At 34.1% G+C, this 23,339-nt stretch overlaps 1 protein-coding gene across 4 annotated transcripts in view; it reads right to left on the bottom strand.

The window, feature by feature from the left end:
- Positions 1–8,648: 8,648 nt before the first annotated feature.
- LOC102893883 (vesicle-associated membrane protein 711-like) overlaps positions 8,649–23,339 on the bottom strand; it is a 28,004-nt gene continuing 13,313 nt past the window's right edge. For 2 of the 4 annotated variants that reach the window (XR_003045031.1, XM_015586040.2), the window contains one exon: positions 18,482–21,468. Coding sequence is in view for 2 of the 4 variants with exons in the window: in XM_015586038.2 (XP_015441524.1) it covers positions 8,706–8,843; positions 21,310–21,468 (297 nt within the window). In the remaining 2 variants the exon portion in view is untranslated. Of the gene's footprint in view, positions 8,844–18,481; positions 21,469–23,339 lie in introns of those variants that run through there. The other 2 variants (XM_015586038.2, XM_015586039.2) reach the window with 2 other exon arrangements.

Here is a 23,339-nt window from a genome sequence, read left to right on the forward strand (position 1 = left end):
ACTCAATTTTTATACTATTTCCATATATTCTAAGTCACATTTGAAATACTATTCTGAGATCCATTTCAGGCATTGTCTCTTGACCTAAATGAATATTTTTCTCTATACCAGGCTCTAATTTACTTTCAGACTTGCACAGAATTGGGAAAACTCCATTTATACAAATCCATTTATCAGCTTCATGTTTTTCTTAGGTCTTATATATTCCAATCTGAACTCATTGTCCTTCAGAATTGTTGAATAACTTGAGTTGGGGCTTTGAAATCATTGGCAGGTTGTGGGGGTGGGGGTTCCTTTTTCCATTTAGAGCCTTCATTTCCTGAATCCCATAGTTTTTCTTTGTGCATCTTGAGACTTTCATGTCTAAAAGGATCTATTTCACTATAACAAGATTAGTAGTTTGGCTAGGTAGAGAATTCTAGATTTAGTGAAGAAATGTGATGCTTTTTTGATCAAATGAAATATTTTTACTCTGAAATAGCTTTGGGTTTTTACCTCTGTCACCAGTGTTCTCACATATCATGACTGTCTGGTTTATTTTATCCATTGTGCTGGGTACTCAGTGGTTCCATTATTGTATAAACTTGCTCTTCAATTCTGGGAAATGTTACTGAACAGATTCTTCCCTCATTCCCTTCTCTGCCACCCCAATCTCTGTTCTCTGAATTGTACTTGGGTGTGAGCCCAGGACATCTATTTTCCTATTTTCCATTGCGGTCTGTTATACTTTATGAGTAATTTTCACAACTTAATCGTTCAACTTTTAAAAGGTTTTAAATTTTACTCATCTCTAATTTCTAAGACTTTACCCCTTCAGCCTGTGTTACAAACAGCAACCTGTTTTTACATGGATGCATTCATTATCCATACAAGTTTATTAACCTTATCTGTTAAGGTTTGTTTCCTCCAAGTCGCTTTACTTTGATGTTGCTTTGGCCTCTCATAGTGGAGATTTTCCCCACGTTTGGTGATCCTTGTTTCATATTTGGGGGTGGAGCATTTTAAAAGCTGATTGGATGTTGTGAATTGGGGTGGGAGGTGGGAGCTTGTCAACCATGGGGTTCAGTATTGGGTGATCTGGCTGTGTCATCTTATTGAGGAACTCCTCGATACATCCCCCCCACCCCGCCCCCGGATCTGGTCAGGTTCACCAGAGAAGTCTTTTTCCATTCTGCTGTCTGAAGGGTAAGAAACCTGGCTGCCAGCCAAGGGATCTCAACAAATAAACTAGTATTTTCATCACTGTATGCCTATTGAGTCCAAAGATCACTCTCCCTTACCCACTTCAGGTAGTCTCCAGTTTTTTTGCCAGGATGGGGGAAATTCAGTTGTCTAGCAGTACAGAGAGGATCTGGGGGTTTAACTGCTTGTCTCAAACCTCTTTTAGTGTCTATATTTCTGAAGGTACTTGTGCTGCCACTTGCTAATAAGCCTTTGGGGTGGGTGGTGGTCTGTGGCATAAACAGATAATCCTAACAGGATATTCAGTTTTCATGTCTGCTTAGTAAAATTACCATTTGTTGAGAAACTGCAGCTTTCATAATTTGCTGTTGTCTCTGCGCCCATTCTTGATCCTTGATGGTTTTTTTGTTGTTGCCCCATTCTTTTTAAGTACTGATTTTTAGTATTTGAGAAGGGGCTGGAAGTGATAAGGTCTATTTTTGCAGCCTTTTTGTGTGTGGTTGGTGATGGAAGATTTGAGGAACAAAAAAGGGTAGGCAATTTAAAATAGAGGTAGTTCAGTATTCAGAATTTAGCCCACAAAGTTCACAATTTGCTAGTTACAGAATCAATCCATTTTTACTAATGGACAGTGTTAGGTAACTTTGATTTCAATTTTTGCATCAGTTTTGTACGAGCTACCAGTCCTCCTTTTCAAGTAATGTATGAACCTTTTAGGTCTGCCCTAATTCAAATTTTGATAAATATTGGTTTACTAGATGTCTGCAACCCAGGTGAGTTAATCTATCTTTCTAGGGTTTTGGGTTTTCTCTTATTCTTTTTGTGTCATTTAATGTGTATTATAAGATTTCAGGTCTTACTACCATGTTACTCTTTCCACATTAGGATGGCAGTTGCTTTATTGTTTGTTGGTGGTGACAAGTGTTAGAATACAGTGTGGAACACCTGTCCAGGTGCCATTCATACTGAGATAATTTTGAAAGGTAGTCTCAATAATGTTGGGATCTAATTATTAGGCCTTTGTGTTCTATGTGTGCTTTCATTGTTTTACTGCTTGGAAAAATTTTTTTTAAAGTTATTTTGTACTTTAAAAGTACTTTATGTCTAGAGCTTTGAAGTATTGAGAATTTTGAAAACCAAGATTGAACCCACTGTCCACTACACTATTTGTATTGGTCCTGGAATGTGTAATGAGTTTATTTGTTTGGGGTCAATATTAACCTCAGATGTCAAAATCTAGATCCATGCATAATAAATATACTGACACATCTCAGTGAATTTCTTTGGGAGCAGTTTTAATAGCGCAGTTTATCAGTGTGCTAATAAGCAAGGATGGCCTGAAACTTCATGAAATGTGATTTTTTTTTTTTCCTTTTGACAAAGTTGAGAAGGGTACATACTTTATCCTTTCTTCATTACTGGCCATATTTAGTTTAAGAGTCTAGCTTGAACATTTCCATGGGTAAAAGTGATTCATAAAGATGAATATCCAGTTGTGCAAATTGAATCTACTTGGCCTGTTGCTTGCTGTCAGTTGCCTGAAATCTAGAGTTGATTATAATCTGGTTGGCATTTCAAAGAGGCCTGCAGGCCATTTACATCAGAATCAGCCATTTGGGAGTGTTCCCTGGGATTCTGTATTTCACATACCCCACGTAATCTTTGCTACACTAAAGTTTTAAAGACTTGTTTTAAGATGGATAGAGTTAAACATGCTGTTCCATAAAGATTTTTTTACTGTTCTCGTAAAAAATGTGCATTTTCGTAAAACAGACCACTCAAGCATTTTGATCTTGGACCTTAAGTCTAGCTTGAAAAAAAAAAATCTGAAAAGACTTCGCATTCTAATGAGTGTACATGACAAAGAACAAGTGTCCTGAGTGGGAAGGGGACTTGGTGGGGTGGCTGTAGGCTGGAAACATGGTGAGTTGGTTTTATTTTTTAATTCTCCACAGGCAATACACTTTCCTTATTTCCTGCGTATTGCCCCCTTTGGTTTGTCACTGATCTCACTCATCCTTTCCATTATTATGAAATAGTAATCAGCAACTCATTGAAATTGACTTCGTCTGGAGTTGGGTTAGTTAATAAATATTGCCCTGTTCTTACTATCTTGTAGATTCTCAAGAAGGGTGTGTAATTCCAGCAGCCTCAGGTAAAGACTGGGATCCAAGGGACTATAATTTAGGAAGACAGCAGTGAGGTAACTACTAAGTTAATTTTCCACAGCCCTGTAAAGGTAGATAATTTTGGGAGACAGAAGGGTGCTCTAATGGGATGAAAAGAGGACTTCATAAAATTATACTTCTTAAAAAGGGTGAAATGCTTTATAGGAATTAGATCCCTAAAAGAATAAGGTGTTCCTTGTTACAGCAATCCAAATCGGGTATTTTAGTTATCAGGAATTTTTAAAAATCTTCGAAGTGCAGATAAGCATTGGGAAAGGTGCTAATTCATTTAGCAGTGATAATAGAGGTTATTGGATTCTATTTTGAGAAATATTTAAGCCACTTGGTGTTGGGAAGATCGTTTACTTCAAGGTTAGTTGGTATACATTTTATTTTGTCATTGGATAGTCTATTTTCTGTTTGTATTTTAGAATTTGATAGCAAGGTTACTTTCCTGGCTCTTTTATTTCTCTTTAAAATATTTGAAGAAACTTAGGAGTTCTGTTAATGCCAGTATCTAAATGTGACATTTAACATGTCATGGAAGCTATGCTTTGAGTAAATACTTGAGAAAAAGTATAATTGCCCTGTTTTGCTGTGGTATGGATGGCTTTGGATTATACAGGGCTTAATCACATTTTTAGAAAATACTTAGCCAATCTCAGACTGATGAAGTGGAACCCTTTTAAAAATAAAAATTGGAAGATGGCTGTTTAATAATTACAGTGTAGTTAAGAGATTGGTTAAGGCAATAAAGAAAAATTCGAAATGCTGAGAAATTGTTGTAAATTGCTTCTGCAGTCATATATAAAGCATGCTACTGATAAATTAGTTTTATGTATTAAGACCTATCAGCATGTCTTTTTTAAGTACCTGGTTGACTTGATTTTGAACTAACATGATGTTCTCTGTACCATATAACATTTTCAAGACAGTCTCCCCAAGCAAATTCTGTTGGAACCAAGTGTTTCCAGTTCTAGAAGCCTACTTCTAGAGTCTTCATATGAAGTTTATAGTGGGCTTTAATGGGATTTTAATTTGCACTAAATTCTCTTTTCTGAAAGCTTATGTTCAAATTATAATGTAGTGCTTATGTCTTATAATTAAACTCTTACAGCACTCATGCATTTTTTGCACTGTCTTTTTTTTTTTTTTTTTTTTAATTTAAGCTTTTCCCTCTTGGATGAATACTATAAATAACATAGGTCTTATTTTCTTAGTTGAAAAGGTAAGGCAACTACTATCATGTTTAAAATGACAAGAATTTTTTAAAATGATGGGTTCTTTTGAAAGATAGCTTATGCATAACTGGTCAAACTATTACAAGTCACTGAATTTGATAGAAAAAGCAATTTCCATTTTTCAGTATGTTCACGAGGAAGGATATTAAAAGTAGGGAAGATTCTATATGGGGATATTCAGTCTTTGGCCTCTACTGGGTTTGCTGTCAAATGTAGTGAGACCACTAAAAGCGCTGGGGAGCATTTTATTATTTATGCAGACTTATAAATTCAGAAAATGGCAAATTGAATTTGATGTATATAATAGTAACAGTGTTAACCACGGCACTTAGGCTTTCTCTGTAAGCCTATCAGTATTGTTTCATTCCACTTTTTATGTTTGTGTCCCTTGAACTTGTTGAGGCATGTGGGTCACTCAGTGCTGGCCTGATGAGAGAGGTTGCCGTTATGGCAGGTCATGGTGTGCTGAGCAGGTCTACCCTTCCATAGATGAACTCTGTAACCAGCTTGTGATTTACCTTTTGTTTTAAAAATCAGAGGGTGGAATTAAGTAATGGGTTTTGTTATTCTAGGTTCTGCCAAGTTTCTATAATGAGATAAGAACTTTTGAAACAAAAATAATCCTTTTCACATTTATTAAAATGTATGAGACATACTACTTAGCAGATTTTTAAAAATTCTAGTTAAATATATTCAGTGGAATAGACAATTTCAAATGAATGGTCCTGAGGTCCAGCTATCATTTGCCCTGTGGTATTGGGCAAATAAAATTTTAACTTCTTCAGGTATCAAATGTACAATTATTATATCTTAGGTGTGGACATTGAATGATAGTCATTTGAGGTTAGTAGTGTTCAACTTCATCCTGGGGTTACACACACTTTGAGGCCCCATCCCAGCCTTAAGTAAAATCCTCAGGGTTAGAGCCCAGGCATCTGTATTACTTAAGATCCCCAGGTGATTCTGATACTAATGATTGAAAACTAAAGCTTTATATTTATTGCAATGACTGTTTAAGAAATATGGAAGTAATGCATATGAAACAGTATCAAATGTTAATGCCTATATGTGCTGGGGAGTGAATACGAAGAGTACAATGTGGCCAGACTGGGGAGTAGACACACATAGCATCCACCATGAGATGAGTGCTCTTTCTGAAGTTTGCCTGGGCACCTGCAGAGACTCCCTACTTTAGTTTGTATAACTCTTTTGGGCTTCTCTGGCTGTGAACCGTCTGGAAATTTGAGGAAGCTCTGTGATTTTGGTGAGTAAATTTGGGAAGAAGAGGAGAGGAGCCAAGGTAACTAAAACATCTAGATTCCAGAGTAGCTGTGATTCCCTTCATAGAGGAAATTAGGCCAAATAAGCAGTTTTGTAGGAAAGGAGGAAGAATGTATAGTTTTGGGATTTAAAATTTGAGGTGTTTTGCATGATACCCAGGAGGGTATATCCTATAGAGAGTTGGGAAGTGGTTTGGAATTCAGAAGAGGTTAATTCTGGAGAAGGCAACATCATGAGATTGAAAAAAGTACCCTTGAGAGTGGGAAATGAAGAGAACCAAGGCTGAGCTCTGCTGAAGGCCATTTGAATGTGTGATTGAACTCTCAAAGTCTAGTCCATGTTTACCACCCACAGCAAGCAGTGTCTTCATTTTTCGATCTCTTACTAGCCTAGTGGACTGGGGCAAGTGATGTGTCTTGTGTTTCAGTTTTCTCATCTGTAAAATGGAAATACAGTACCTATCTCAGGGTTGTTAGGTGGATTAAACTCTAAAGTACTTAAACAGCTACTGGCATGTAGATGCTCAATAACTTAATTGTTACTGATGACTGTACTGCCTTATTGAGATAAACTGGATTTCTAATGAGATCCAGTGCCCATCCCACTTAAAACCCATGAAATCTTCCTCAGTGACTCAAGCTGGTGTTGACCATTATCTTTCCTGAATCCTGTACCACTCGATGCACCACTGAACTAAATGTTTTATTTAACGTTTATGATTTTTTTTGGTCTTGCCTCTTCAACTGTATGTATACTTCCCTTAAAGATTAGGACCATTGCTTACACTTTTATAAACAGCCATGAATTTCTCAAACATCGGTTATTTCTATCAATGTGGTAACTTAGAATAAATGCTAATGTTTTAGAACTATTTTGGTACAGAGTAGCTCAAATTTTGAATGCATAATGGAAGATATAAGATTCCCTCAATATTTGCTTCTACTCAGGTATGTCGAACAAATAGGGAAACCCCCTACTAAATGAGGAGTGGTTTCTTTTTCTTCCTGGTAACTTGCAATAGTTCATAAAAATGTAAGTCATCTCAAAAACTAAGACAACCTAGGAAAACAGGCATTATGTGGACTTGTTGCCCAGAAACAGGGTGACAGCCTCTGCTTTTAAACATGCTGCAAGTGGACAGGAGCTTGCAAAGGTACATTGATTTTTAGGCTCTGGGTCTTCACATCCTAATATTTAAAATTGGGGGCGATTAGGTATCTTTAAGTTTGATGTCTTGCAGCAATAAATATGCTAGTATTCACTGGCACCCAGGACACAAATGTATTGTTTTGTATGTAATTATAAATTACACAAATGTTAGGCAAATTTTATAGAGCTTCAAAAATAATGGCAGTAAAATACATGACGATTCCTCTATTCACAATATTCTTTAAATTTCTGTCTCTGCCCGCCCCCCCCCCCCCCCCGAAAAATCCTGCCAACCTGGAAAAGGCAAAATGGTACTGATGTGACCCATCTGGCCCACAAAGGGTCGGATAATATACACTGAATTAAACATGGGTTTAATGGCCTTATACCACAGTACTTGAATCAGTAAAATCTCAGATCCTAGCTGTGTGATCTTAGACATGTCATTTAACTTTGCTTTTTTATCTTAAAAATGATAACATGAATATTTTCATAGCATTTATGTGCCAACTTGTTCTTTGTGCTTTACATTATGCTAACTTAAGTTTTTACCTTTTTATGTCATTGTAAAATTAAATGACACTCATCCCCCCCAAAGCACTTAGTACATTGTGTCAGAGTACATATTCAATAGATCACCTATTTTTTTCCCTGAGAATAAATTAAGAAACTCCAAAGTTTCTAACACTTAAAATCCTTTAAAAATATTTTGTGAATGGAAAGGTGATACCATGCTAGAGGAATTGGAGCCTATTTAAAATGCTGATATTTGATCCTTATCAGAATTAGTATAAGTTATCTAGCAGGAAGGAATCCCTTTTCTAATCTTTTATTCCTCATGGATCACTAAATGATTTTTAAAACTGACTATATCTGAAGTTCCCACTTAAGGACTAGAACTCAGGAAACCTCTTCATAAGCTGCAAAGTAAAGGTGCATGCTTTGGTTACCGGGAATCTTAGTGATCTGAAGTTATTGGATGAACTTGAGCACTCAAAAAAAGTCTGTTAGGGTAGCAAGACAGGGAGACAAACTCATTTATTACAGAAATGATAGGCTTTTCAATTTTTTTATCTTTATTCATGGAAACGCCTAATATAAAACAATGGCTTGAATTTTCACTTCAAATGAAAATATGTAGAGGTGAATGTGTATCTCTGGACTGTACTCAGGTTTAGATTCTTATATTTCCAAGAGAATTTTAAGGTCAAGGTCATTTCTGAGTAAGGAGTAAGAGCATAGAGATTTAATCAATGCCATTAATACTACCATCTATTCCTATTAAGTAATAGTTAACACTTAAATATTTACTATGTGGTAGTCATGATAAAACTATGTGGTATTATTAGCTCCATTTGACAGATGAGGAAATGGGCACAGGTTAACTAACTTGTCCAAAGTTGCCTAGATGGTAAGTGGCAGAGCAGAGAGTTGAACCTTGACAGTCTGATTCCAGGGTTTGTGCTCTTGAAAAGAGAAGCTGGGGAAGTGGTGGAGCAGTGGAAATAAACAGGATTATGGGAAATGAAAGAAGTACAATGACAAGAATCAAGGGACACTAAAGGGACAAAGAAATACTTTCAACCCCCCCTTTCTCCAGTCCTGTTACTACAGAATGCTTTCATGATTGTCGGTTGTAGAACAACAATTTATTGATATCTGTTGGGGGTCGGGAGAGGAAGGGTCAGGTTGGTATTACATTTGTACTTAAAAGGATGATGATGATTGAAAGGAGAATTGCCACGGTGATGATTATGACCTTTTTGAAATGTTTCCACCATATCCTCCTAAGAATCTTTCTTTTTTTTTTGGAGTCTTTGGCCTGAAATGAAAATAAACACAAATTTAATGTTTTCAATTCTGCATTGATGGGCACACTTCAGTACTTATTAGAGCTATCTAAAAGAACAGATTTTTAGTTTGGTTTTGACCAGTCCCAAAAAGTCTCAATAGAGCTGAACAGCTTGTATAAAACGATGCACCAAGATTTCAAGTGCTTTCCTTATTGTGTTCAGCTGTACTCTTCTTAGCTTTATTAACTTTGTGACCTCGAACAAGTTACTTTGAGCCTGTTTCCTCATCTTCACTTCATTTTACTTAAATGCCGCTATCTGTTACAACCCTATTTAAAATTGCTAACCCCATATCTTCATCCCAGAAGCCTTATTCCCCTTCAATACATTATTTTTTCTCCAAAGCACTTATCTAACATCATGTAAATTTTACTTATAGTTTGTCAATATAAGCTCTATGAAGGCAGGGTTTTTTCACTGCTATATTCCCAAGAGAGCATGCTATAGAGCAGGTGAAGTGTTCAATTAATATCTTGAATTAACAAGTATATTAAGTGGGGACAATGATAACTGTTATAGCCCAGACTGTGAGGATTGAGATAATATATCTAGACTACTATGTGAATAATTTATGCCATTATTATATTTTTAGTGAATAATGAGATGGATTTTGTTAAGAATTTAATGGTACAGAAGTTTCATATCTTAAACCTAAATAAAATAGCTCACTTTTATTAACATGGAAAATATTATTGAAAGCATTCAAGGAGCAGTGGGAAGAAATGAAACAAGTCCACACAAAATTGTAAAAATCTTATATATATATTTCATGCTGCAAAAAGCTTTATTTCCATTTGGTCCACTCCTTTTTGTTTTAAATGTGTATAAATTTCTCATAGCCATGATCAAATGAATTGCTTAATGCTTACATGGACTTCTGCTGTCTGACACTTGGATAAGAGGTAAAACTGCAGCATATTTCAATTAACTTTATTCATGCATCAGATCAGATTCTTTATTCTCAGCGTATATAGTGAGTTTTCAAGAGCAAAGGTATATGATTACAGTGCATGCTATAAATGGCATGGGTCCCAGTATTCTACTCAGATGGCCTCATGACTCTAATGTATGACAAGTTATAAGAGCACCAGGTTTATATACTCAAGATGCTGTTAGTTATTCCAAAGGATCTGGCATATGGAAACTAGTGAGTAGGTGTACTTTCCAGGAAGCTGTGTTTTATTGAATACTTTAAATGCAGGTACTTTATGACACACATTATATGTATTTTTGCATAATACACAATACTCATAATAACCTTGGTGAGTATTCCTATTTTACAGTATTGAAAATGAAGCTCAAAGGTTTTAAGTTACTAGTCTAAGGTCATATAGCTAGTAAGTGGTGGAACTGGAATTCAAATCTGCAATTGCATGACTACTGCCTTGTGTAGAAATATTCAATTAAGGTATAAGCAGACTATGTTCTTCTCTTAGATTACCTGCTTGCTTTTATTAATGTAATGTGCAAATACAGTTTGAAAAGTCAGAATTCTGCAAGGCTTACGAATAAAAATGGCATTCTACTGCCCTACTCCTTCACACCTCAAACCTATTTTTGAAGTAATTATGTTCAGCTTTTTTTGTTGTTGTTGCTGTATCCCTGTTACCTGGAACAGTGGTGCTCAACTGGTGGGTGATTTTGCCCTCCAGGGGATATCTGGCAATGTCAAGAGACATTTTGTCATGACTGCAGGGGGCTGCTACTGGCATCTAATGGGCTGTTAAACATCCTACAATGCATAGGACAATCCCTTACCCTTACCACCTGGAACAAGTAATTACCCAGTCCAAAACGTGCCAAGGTTGAGAAACGCTGACAGTATTCGACATACAGTGGGTGCTCAATAAATATTGGTTGAATGTGCCTCATTAGCTGTTTATTTTTTTTCCTGGTGTTTGTTTTCCTCTGCGTTACTAGAAAGCATATATTTCTTGATTTTTCTGTTTCTAGCTACAGAAAATATAATTCTTACTATATCCCCAACCCCACCACACACACCTTTCCTTTCTTTCCTATCCTTTTTGTTTAACTAAAACATTGTAAATATTTGCTGAGCCATGGAGTATATTTGATTACATTGCCTTTAATGTATAATTTTCTGGTTTCTCTAGAGCTTATAGTAGGTAGACAGTTAAACAAAATCTTTTCAATTGTTAGTTGCCATAAATTCATTCCCAAACTCTCCAAAGGAGCTGAAAAATATCCTTCCTTTGATTGCTCCTGTGTTGAATCCACCTGTTTTATCTTGACGTTCATCACAGAGCCTTTTCATTTGCTCGAATATGGTTTGGTTGGCCTCTAGGTTTACTATATAGCTTTAATCTTGGGATCTTTCTTCACCAATATCCTGGGAATGCGTCTCTTGTGTTGGGCCTTCTGTTTTCTTAATCTCATTTTCCTCTTTCTTGATTTTTTCCCTTATTGGTGCAAAATATTTGCCAAAAACTTCCTTAGAAAGGGTGAGTGGGAGATATATTTCTGAGAACTTACGTGCCTAGAAATGTCTTTATTCTACCTTTACATTTAATTTGTAATTTGATTGGGTATAGCAATTAGTAGAAATCATTTTCCCTCAGAATTTTGAGAGCATTCCTTCATTTTTCTTTTAACACCCATACCTTGCTATTGTGAAATCTGATGCTATTCTAATTGCCAAGTCTGTGTTTTCTCTTTTTCTGAAAGCCTTTAGAATCTTCTCTTCCTTTTTAATGTTATATAATTTCAAAATTACATGTCCTGCTGTGGTCCTTGTTTTTGTTCATTGAATCTGGAAACTCATTTAGTTCTAGAAATTTTTCTTGTATTACTGATTTTCTCCCCTTTGATTCCTTCATTTTATTTTTCTGAAACTCCCGTTATTCATATGTTGGATCTCTTAGACTGAATTTGTCCTCTCTCTCTTTTTGCTCTACTTTCTGTGAGAATATCTCAACTTTACATTATAATACTTCTATCGAATTTAAATTTACTGTTTATTTCCAAAAGATCTTTTTTTCCCTATAAATAAGCTTTTATATAGCTTTTTGTTCTTGTTTCAGAGATGTATTCTCTCAAAACATTAGAAATTTTTTTTAATGACACTTTTTTTGCTTCTGCATTATGTTTTTCCTGAGTTGTAGTTTTTCCCTGTTTCTTTATATATATTTTAGTTATAGAAACTTTCCTCTCATGATCTGTTATTGATTTACTAAAATAATGACTGGAAACTCAATGAAGGCTGTCATTTGGTGGGCTTTACTATAGGATACTGTGGTGTGGACCTGACCATTTCATTAGGAGAATGCGTCAATATTTGTAGGTCAGTATCTGTAGGTTTTTTCTGTTGTTGTTTTTCCATTGGTCTTGTCAGTTTTCCCAGTCGAGAGATGTTGGGGAGTGGTCACCATATTCAGGATGCAGATTTTCACTTTGTCCATCTGATTTTAATATGATGATCACTTGGGATTCAACTGCACCTGGTGTCTAAGTTTAGAACATCTCCGGTCTACTGCTTTAAAATAACAAAATTTATAATCCTTTGTCAGGGATAAGGAGAAGCAGCAATGTGGTTGTAAAAAGTGAGGACGTGGCTATACAAGTAACATTCTTTTTAAAGACTTTATACCCAGTCTCTTCATTCTAGACCCAAACGGCATGTCTTCTTTTAGAAGTACCATGTGTCTCCAATTTCTGATCCTTTCCAAGGTTCTGTGGCCTGGATCAGTTTGCATCTTAATGTCATCTCCTCCTTACAAGCTTAAGTTTCAAGCTTTTACTGCTCTACTGAGACTAACAATTACTGATAATCCATGTTCTAGCTTCCAAAATTGTTGATATTTCTTAATTGTTGTCTTTTCCAGTTTTTTTTTTTATCCTAGTACTTTATACATTAAAATCTCTATTGTTTTACCTACCATTTTATTGGAGTTTTGAGAGCATATCAAGATAAATGTATATGTTTAATATGCCAAGTTAAAATCCATGACCCATACTTATCTGTAGGCAGACTAAAAGAAAGCTTATTGGCCTACTTTTTGTTAAACACCACATCTGCTTTTGAAGAACATCCAATAGAGTCTTTTACAAAAAGACCAAGAGAAAAGAGATAGAGAAAACTAATTTAGCTAGGCAAAAATAGAGTGATTATGTGCTGTGTGAAAATAATGTGAGAAAAATTGTAAAATACTTCACATTTTATTGAGCTGCTTCTACTCAACTGGCTTCAAAGAGGAAATCATTTTTTCTACATGTAATCATGAAAATACAATGTACACATAAAAGTGGGATTTGTTTGGAAGGTAAGGCAGTATAGTGAAATAAGTTTTCATGTTTTTTGCTATGATTTTTCTGAGATTTAGATGTTGCTTCTTTTCCCACGAGAGAGACCTATAATAAAAAAGTAATAGATCTGGCGATATGATAGATTATGTAACTCCATAACCCTGCCACTATTACTACTCAGAAATGCTAGATAAAACATAAGAAGCAAATGTTTAAATGCATAGCTGAACTTGGAAGAAAGTGAGAGTAAGGCCAGGGGCAGGAACTTAGGAAAGCAGTGAGAAATTGCACTGACGATTCAGCTCCTCTGGATTTGGGAGGATGATGATGTTGGCCTCTGTAATCCAAGGCTTAGGATTTTAGTGCTCACAGGGACAGCAGGCTAAGCCATGGGCTCACCAGAGAGTAACGGAACTATACAGAATTTCCATCCTTCCTGTTAACTAGGCTCAAAGCTTTGGAGACTTCTTTGACTCTATGACCACACAGCCAATCCAATCACCAACTGCAGTTTGCTCCATCTTCAAAATATATCCACAATCCAACTACTTCTCACCACATATACTGTAGTCGATATTTATTTAGTGTTAGCAACACTGTTACCACTTGCTTTGCTCTTTATTTCTCACTGAAACTCAGAATTTTCATGTGAGATCATTTTTCACATTCTACTACTGCCTTTAGAATTTCCTTTAATGCAGATGTGATAAAGTGAAGACTTGAATTCCCCTTCCATAATGTAGAGTTGTTGCTGGCAAAAGGCTGCAACAGTGATAGGTGTCACTTTTGGACTGAAGTGGCTATAAGCAACTTTGTGTCCTTCACTCCCTGTTTAACTAACTGCCATCTGAAATAGAAAAACTCAGAGGCCCAAGGAAATTGGCAGTCATAAAATGGAAAAGGCTTGGGTTCCTGGATTACCATATGGAAGTCTGCCCATGGAAAAACCTGCCAAAAAAACCAAACCTCTATTGAATTTAAAACACTGAAAACTTGTATGTTGTTACAGCTAGTGTTTGCCTAATACCGAAATTGGTAGTAGGATGAGATGTTATTACAAAATTCTAAAACATGTGGGTTAACCATCAGGTGATAGGCAGTGAAGAAACCGATATTAGAGTCTAGAAAGATAAAGACTTATGCTATGGAGAGTAAAATATTTTCCAAAACATCACCTGTGGTAACTTGGAGGGAAGACTAAGTACCTACCTGAGTCTTTCACTTTAGGAAAAAATGTTGGAAAACAATAGTAGTGTGAGTTCTTGTTACTGGTTGCATTTAGCAAGGCAACAATTGATTGGTTTGCAAAAGGAAAGGAAAAGAGAAGACGAAGAAATGTAGAACACTGAAAGATTGGAAAGTTGATAGTTCCCCGCCCCCCCAAACAAGAGGAAATAAGATTGAAAAGGTTTTTTAGAGACAAATGCCCATTAAGGTTCTGCCCTTTCTCAATAACAAAAAACCCCTCTAACCTATTAAAAAATGGGCCAACAACTTGAATAGACTATCTCTAAATAAGATATACTAATGGCCAATAAGCACATGAAAAAATGTTCAACATCATTAGTCATTACGGAAATGCAAATCAAAATGAGATACCACTTCATATCCAGTAGAATGGCTATAATTTAAAAAAATGGAAAAGAAGTGTTAGAAAGGATGTGGAAAAACCAGAATCCTCTTATATTACTGGTGGGAATGTAACATGGTTCAACCACTGTAGAAAATAGTTTGGAAGTTCCTCAAAACTATTAAACAAAGAATTACCCTATGATCCAGCAATTCTCTTCTTATGTATATACATGAAAACAAGTATTCACACAAAAACTTGTATGAGAACATTCATAGCAGCATTATTCACAGTAGTCAAAAGGGAGAACGACCCAAATGTCCATCAGCTGATGAGTGGATAAACAAATAGTGGTATATCCATACAATGGAATATTATTTAGCCATGAAAAGGAATGAAGTACTGATACATGGTACAATGTAAAATTAGCCAAACACAATCACAGATTGCTAAGTAAAATTAGCCAAACAATCACAGATTGTATAATTCCATTTATATGAAATATCAAGAATAGGCAAATTCATAGAGACAGAAAGTAGATTAGTGGTTGCCAGGGGCTGGAAGTAATTGCTTAATGGGTATGAGGTTTCTTTTTGAGGTGATGGAAATGTTTTCAAACTAGATAGAGGTTATGGCTATATAACATTGTGAATGTACTAAACACCACTAAATTGTATACTTTAAAATGTTCATTTGTTATGTGAATTTTACCTTAATTAAAAAAAAAGATTCTGCCTTGCAGCTTAAGGATATAAGCTTCCAAGCCTAATGGCTCAAGGTACTGCCTTTAAATTGAGAGGGAGGCATGAAGACAAGGAAGCAAAGAACTATATCTAGAGAACTTTTCATGTGGCTACAAGTACTTGGAAATGACTAGAAGCAAAGAGGTTGGAAATCAATTAAGTTTTGAACAAAATTATAAATAAACCAAAGTTTGGTCCTTGAAAAGACTGAAAAAAAAAAAGCTTGAGGACAGACTAAAATAATTATATGAGAACATAACCACACATAATACATAGTATATAGTTTTTATACATTGTTGAATTCAGTCTTTGCAGCAGCAATGATAAAACAATAACATTAATGCAACAACACAAAGAGACATTTAATATGCAATTCATCATATTAACAGGTTAAAGAAGAAAAGTCATCTCAATGTAGAAAAAAAGCATCTGATAAAATTCAATCCCCTTTCACGATAAAGTTTCTTAGCAAATGAGAAACAGAAAGGGACTTTTATATCATGTTAAAAGGTATCTTAAAATCTGAATGTAAATTTAATAATTGGGAAGCACTGGAAATATTCATTTTCAATCAAGAATAAAACAAGTATTTTAGATATCAATATTTCTATTCAAAAATTTGTTAGAGGTCCTAGATACGGTTGTAAGATAAGCAAAATTATATAAGAATCCAGTCATTATTTATATGATAGAATTTCTATGTAGAAAATACAAAGAAATTCATAGACAAACTATTATCAGAAAAGAGTGCAGCAAGATTTGTGATACTAAATTATTATGCAAAAATTGATTGTATTCCTGTTAACCAAAAATCTTTTCAAAAATATAGTTTAAAGATATCATTTACAATAGCAACAAAAATGGTAAGATGTCAAGGAATAAATCTCATCAAAAGTCTACAAGACCTGTATGGAAAAATTTATCAAACTCTATTGAAAGATTTTGAAAGAGACCTAAAAAAATGAAGAGACATAGCATGTTCAGAGATGGAAATAATATTTTAAAGATGTCAGTTCTCACCATATTAATATAATTACAGCTAATATCCCCCCAATTTTTTTGTGTATGGAACTTGAAATGTACATTCTAAAATTCATTGAAAGAGAAAAAAGCCTAGCCACCAATTTTCAAAAAATAAAAAGTAGACAAATTTGTCCTATAAGATATTAAGACTTCTTATAAGATGTTAAAACTTATAAACCACAGTAACTGAAACTAGCCCACGGATATAGAACTAGACCAGTAGAATAAAATATATAAAAACCAAAAGAATAAAAACCATTCACATATGAAAACATTACATATGACAAGGATGGCATTACAACCCAAATGGGAAAGGCTGAGCTAGTCAATGGTGTTTGGGCAACTGGTTATTCAAATAGAAAATAATAGAATTTGATTTCTACCTCATACTATATGCAAATATAAAATTCCATGTTTTAAAGACCCATGTTTAAGAAGCAGAATTTAAAACTTTTAGACAAGTGAGACAAGAGTATCTTTGTAACCCGGGGAAGGGAAGGAATTCTTAAATGAAATGCAAAAAGCATAAACCACGAAGGGCAAGACATACATTTGCCTATATGAAAGTTAAAGACTTCCCTCCTAAAAGAAAATATATATAAAATTAAGTCAAGCTACATACTGGGAGAACATATTTCTCCTTTATACAACTAAGCATTAGGAAGAAGAATTGTATACTCATTCTTTATTCTAATAGTATAAATTCATATTTTATATAGTACGAATTATTAAAAAAGATAAAAAAGCCCCATTAGCAAAATGGGCAAAGTATATCAACAGAAAATTCACAGAAGAAACTCTAATGATTAATATAAATAAATACTGCTCACTGTTATTCAAAATTAGGGAAATACAAATTAAGACAATAATTATTTTCCCCCCACTGAATTGTTAAAATTTATAATTTCATAATCCCAAGTATTGAAAAGAATGTGGAGCAATAGGAACTCATAACATACTACTGATGGAAGCATAACCTGGCATAACACTTTGGAGAGCAATTTAGAAATGTTTAAAGGGGCATACATTTTAAGATCCAACAATCCCATTTCTATGTATACAGTGAGGGTTCCAAAATGCATCGAGCACCCCAAGGGGTTACATAAGATGATCCCAAGGGGTTACAGAAGATGCATCGAGCACCCCAAGGGGTGACATTAGATAAGGAGAGCTGAAAAATAATATTAGAACCTCTATTTTAATCTAAAAAATAAGGAAATGAAAATGTATTAATGCTTAACATATGGATAGACAGTGACACCTCCTCTAGGTGTGTATATAAGATAGTAGATTATGAAAGTTAAGGTGTTTGGGGGTAGAGAGATGAAGAGTTGACCACTGCATACTCCTTTATTCATTTCCTCATAGTGTACTGCAATTCCTGCAGTTTACATGCATTTGGGTAAGTGAATTTATGAGTAATATTATTTAGTTTTAACTAAACTAAAAAGTAGACATGTGGCTTTGTAATCAGATAAAAATTAAAATTATACACATAAGGCAAACATAAAATGGTAAAGGGGATAGATCTCTGCTTCTAGGTTAAGTACTCTATCATCATATTTAGAGATAAAAAAATAGTGATTTGTACTCAGATTTGATTTTTTATCACATGACTATCATTAAAATACATTATGAATATTTTTCTTAATTGGAAAGTTTTAATTTTCTTAAAACAAATTATTTAATTTTATTTACTCTTTACTTTGTTCTTTTAATTTCTAGTTTTTTATGTTTAATATATCTTATAGAATATATATAATTTATAAATGTTTAAATGCATTCTTAAGATTTTTTGAATATGCATGATCAAAAAATTTTATAGACCACTGTCCTAGAAACATTTTTGTAAAAGTATACTGAGAGACATGTACAAAGATGTTCAATGCGGTACTGTTCATAATAAAGAAAAGCTGTAGTCTACATTAATGCTTATTAAAAGGAGAAAAAATAACTTTTTAAAATAGTAATGATATGCTGTCAGAAATTAAATTGATAAATCAGAGCGAAGTGTATCAAAATGAATACATTTCAAAAACAATGTTGAATTAAAAACTCAGGTCACAGAAGGATATGTACATTAATTATAATGTCATAAAGTTAAAAATGCAAACCAATAATAGATACATATTTAACTATACATATATAGCAGAGGAATAAAAAAATGCATACAAATGATTCATATCAAATTCACAATAGTGGTTTTGGTGAGGGAGTGGAATGGGCTTGGGAAAGGTGCACAGAGGACTTTAATTGTATTTATAATTTTACTTCTTTAAAAAACAAAGGCCAAGTCAGATGTGGCAAAATATTAAGACCAGATAAAGCAGGTTGATGATTACAATGCTATTAACTATTCTAAAAACTTTTTTACATGCTTGCAATAAATATTTCATAATAAAATAGTTTAATTTTCTTGGGATTCCTAACTATGGGCTCTGAGACACACAGTATTTAAATATCATACATGCTTTCTAATATAACAGAATGAGGTAATATTAATTGTGGAATTTTATGACTGCAATTTCAAAATGCTCTGTAAGACTGTAGATACTATCAGTTCTCCACTGTTTGGCTGTTATGCTTTATCCATCTATTATGACACTAATACATACTTTATATTGCAGTTAGGTTTATATAAATCTGTCTCCTGCAGTAGATTAAACTGTGTGTCTTATTTTATTCTTTTACTCCTGAAAATGACCAGCATAATATCTTGTACATAATAGGCTCTATGGAATGTTTATTAATGAATATTGAATGAATTTAAATGGCTTGAACAGGATTATCTGAACTCGTGCTGTAACTCATAAAGTACAACTGTAATCCTAGATAATGCCTGGCAGACAGTAGATCTTCAACAGATATTTGGTGAATGATAAACACAGCCTGGTGAGGAGTCTTGAGTTGGGTTTTGATGGGTGAGTGCAAGTTTTCCAGGGCAAGGAAAAAGAGAGGGAACAGTGTCTGTAAAGGTGTGAAATAATGTAACATGTATTTTGCAAACTACAAACAATTTCTTACTGAGATTTATAAACTGCATATCTGGGTCATATGACTGGCAATATAGTCAGAATAAAGCTCTTTATATTAAAGAGGTTGGACTCTACCCTGCGAGGACAAAGCTGTACCACCAGAATGTTTTAAGAAGGCTATAGAAAATGCTCATACTTCCATTTAAATAAATATTCTAGTGTCAGTATGGAGGATGACTGGAGTGGAGGAGAACCAGAAATAGGGAGAACAATTAAATTCAGGGATTACCATAGTCAGACAAGAGATAACAGATCTTGGAGTGAGAGAGTGAGTGGCACTGGGATGGGCAGAAAGTAGATTTAAAAGAGATTTAGCCATTCCATGGAATAATATTCAGCAACGAAAAGGAATAAAATATTAACACATGCAACAAAATGAGTTACTATCAAAAACATTACACTAAGTGAAAGAAGTCAAATATAGAAGACTATTATATAATTCTATTTATCTGAAGTTCTATAAAAGGCAACACTACAGTGAGAGAAAGCAAATCAATGGTTGGCTGGGGTTAGGGGTGGGGAGAGAGTCAACTGCAAAGAGCACGAGGAAGATTTTAGGATGAAAGAGCTATTCTATCATTTGAATGTGGTTACACAACTGAAGACAATTACCACAACTCATCAAACTCATACTTAAAGTGGGTGAATGTTATTTATTATATATAAATAATAACCTAATAGATTTTTGTTTTGTCTTTCAACTACAGTTGACATTCAATATTATATTAGTTTTAGTTGTACAGCTTAGTGGTTAGACATTTCTATACCTTACAAAGTTAATCACCCCAATGAGTCTAATACCCATCTGACATCATACATAGTTATTACAGTATTACTGACTAATTCCTTTTACAACCCTTTGTAACTGCCAATTTTTACTTCTTAATCCCTCAATAAATTGATTTTAAAAGTGAAAAAATGAGGCTAAGACCAAAAATGATTTAGGAGGTAGAATCAATAGAACTTGGTGAGTAAAGTGTGTATACTTTGCTTTACATTGTGGCTGTTTCTAGAAAAGATCTGTAAAAGTAAATTTTAAAATGCTCTAAGGGAACTAATCAATCCTTAGTGATTGCTTTAAAACTATTTTCTAATAGAGAATTTTTAACACACATAAAAGGTGACAGAACAGTAAAATGAGCCTTATATACTCAACATCCAGTTTTAACAATCATCAATCTATGGCCAATTTTGTTTTATTTATACCCCATTCTTCTCCCCTACTCTTGAACTATTCTGAAGCAAATACCTCAGATGTTACATAATTTTATTCATATTTTAGTGTGTATCTCTAACAAATAATGGCTACTTTAAAAACATAACTACAATACCATGACCACACCTAAAAAGTTAATATTTCTTAATGTCATCTACTATCCTGCCAGAGTTAAAATATTTAATTGTCTCATGAAGTTGTAAATTTGTTTGAATCAAAATCTATTAAGGACCACACATTTAACTGTTATACCTTCTAAGTCCATTTTTTTTGGTAAGTTCTCTTTCTCTTTTTTCTCTTGCAATTTATTTGTTGACTAATCTGTTTCTTAATGTAATAAATCCTTCTGTTATGCAAATAATCATCTTCTACTTAAATGTTTTTTTAAAAATTTGGATTGTTTTACAATTTAAAAAAATATTTTAGTTGTATTCCAATAATTTTTTGATAAAGCTATAGTGTGATGACATAGGATTATCTCATAGTACCCACGGTATGTTTTTGCTTTTGGTGATTTGTCTCAAGGGCATTAATCCTATGGTTTAGATTACTGTTTGGATACCAAGACAGGTGTGCATCACTCACAGTTGTTTGGAGATCGCCTGTTCTGTCGGTGAAGATATTCAATCGTTCTTCGCTTTCCAACATTTTATCAATATTTTGGGACATAACATTTTTTACATCAGTTACTTGACTCCTCAGTGTGGATATCGAGCTGTCATCTTGATTTTTATTGTATTTCATCTATGTGGAGTGAAATATAATACAAATTTTATTTTCTATAAATGAAATCTATTATATTGTACACATTAGAATAAAAGTGTCAAAGGCATATCTCACTTGTATTTTGGCATAAGATATCAACTTATGATATCTTATCATAAAGAGCCTCAATTTGTCCCACTTTAATCTTGCAAAAAGAAGGGGTTGGTGGGAGAGGGATATATCAATGTTCTCATCACTGTGGGAATGGCTTTTTTTTTTTTTTAAATATAGATTGTTTATTTATTTAGACTTTTTTCCCTTAAAGAGCAGTGTTAGGTTCACAGTAAAATTGAGTGCAAAGTACAGAGTTCCCACATGCCCTTTATCCCCTGCACATGCATGGTCTACTTCACTATCCATATCCTACTCTACAGTGGGACGTATGTTAAAATGGATGACACTACACTGATGCATCATCATCACCAGAAGTCCATAGCTTACATTAGTGTTCACTGTTGGTATTGTACATTTAATTGGTTTGGACAAATGTATAATGACATGTATTCACCATTACAGTATTAGGCAGAACAGTTCACTGCCCTTAAAATTACCTGTGCTCCACACTATTCATGCCTCCCTTCTCCCTAAGCCCTAGTAAAGAATGGTCTATTTACAGTCTCCATAGTTATACCTTTTCCAGAATGTCAAATATTTGGAATCATACAGTATGCAGCCTTTTGATTGGATTTTTTCACTTAGCAATATACACTGGAGGTTCCTCCATGTCTTTTCATTGCTTAATAGCTCATTTCTTTTTAGTGCTGAAATAGTGCATTGTTTGGATGCACCAGTTTACTTATCTACTCATGTATGAAAAGATACCTTGGCTGCTTCCACATTTTGGCAATTATGAATAAAGTTGCTATAACATCTGTATGCAGGTTTTTGTGTGGACAAATGTTTTCAACTCCTTCAGATAAGTACCAAGGAGCGTGATTGCTGGATTGTATGGTTAGAGTATGTTTAGTTTTGTAAGAAACTGTCAAACTGTCCTCCAAAGTGGCTGTTCCATTTTGCATTCCCACTGGCAGTGAGTAAGAGTTTCTATTGCTCCACATCCTTGTCAGCCTTTGGTGTCGTCAGTATTTTGAATTTTTGGCCATTCTAATAGATGTGCAGTGCTATCTCACTGGTGCTTTAATTTGCCATTCCTTAATGACATATTTGGTAATAAGGTCTTTGCAGATTTAATCAAGATGGTTAGTCTTTGATCTTTCTTTTTGTTCCTTGTCTTTTTCTCTCCTTTTTAAAAAGCTTAATCTTTTTTAGTCTAAGAGGATCATCTACGTTTTGTTAAGATAATATATTCATAGTCCATTCAATGGCATTTGGTACATACATATATTTTTAAATTTCTCAAAACTTTTTTTTGAGCTGTGTGCATTTTGTTAATTATAGTATAAGAAATTCAAAAACTTTTATAACATTTTCTACAGATTTAAAGCTTACCAGGTTAGCTTTTAAATGTTAAACAGAAATTTTTTTGATGTCAGATGTGTTAACTGTTTAAAATGTGCATATTTTCACATAGTAACTAGTTTTCAGGGAGATATGTTAATATATTTTGGTTGTCTTGAATTTGCAGGATTCTTCATAAGAAAATGTATAAATTTAATATAAAAGCACCTATCCTTAGTTATTTTGTCAGGCATTGTAGTGGACATACCCTATAGTAATCCCCAGTAAGTCACATTCTTGTAAATTCCCCTTCCCTTAAGTGTGATTTGCTTCTAACTAATAGAAGCAAAGGTGATGGAATGTTACTCCTGTGATTATGTCACATTATATAATATTTAGCAGATTAGAGTGAGAGAAATTCCTTTGCTGGCCTTTGAAGAAGCACGCAGCCA

Source organism: Pteropus alecto, unplaced genomic scaffold, assembly GCF_000325575.1.
Source record: "Pteropus alecto unplaced genomic scaffold, ASM32557v1 scaffold161, whole genome shotgun sequence".
Classification (NCBI taxonomy): Eukaryota; Metazoa; Chordata; class Mammalia; order Chiroptera; family Pteropodidae; genus Pteropus; species Pteropus alecto.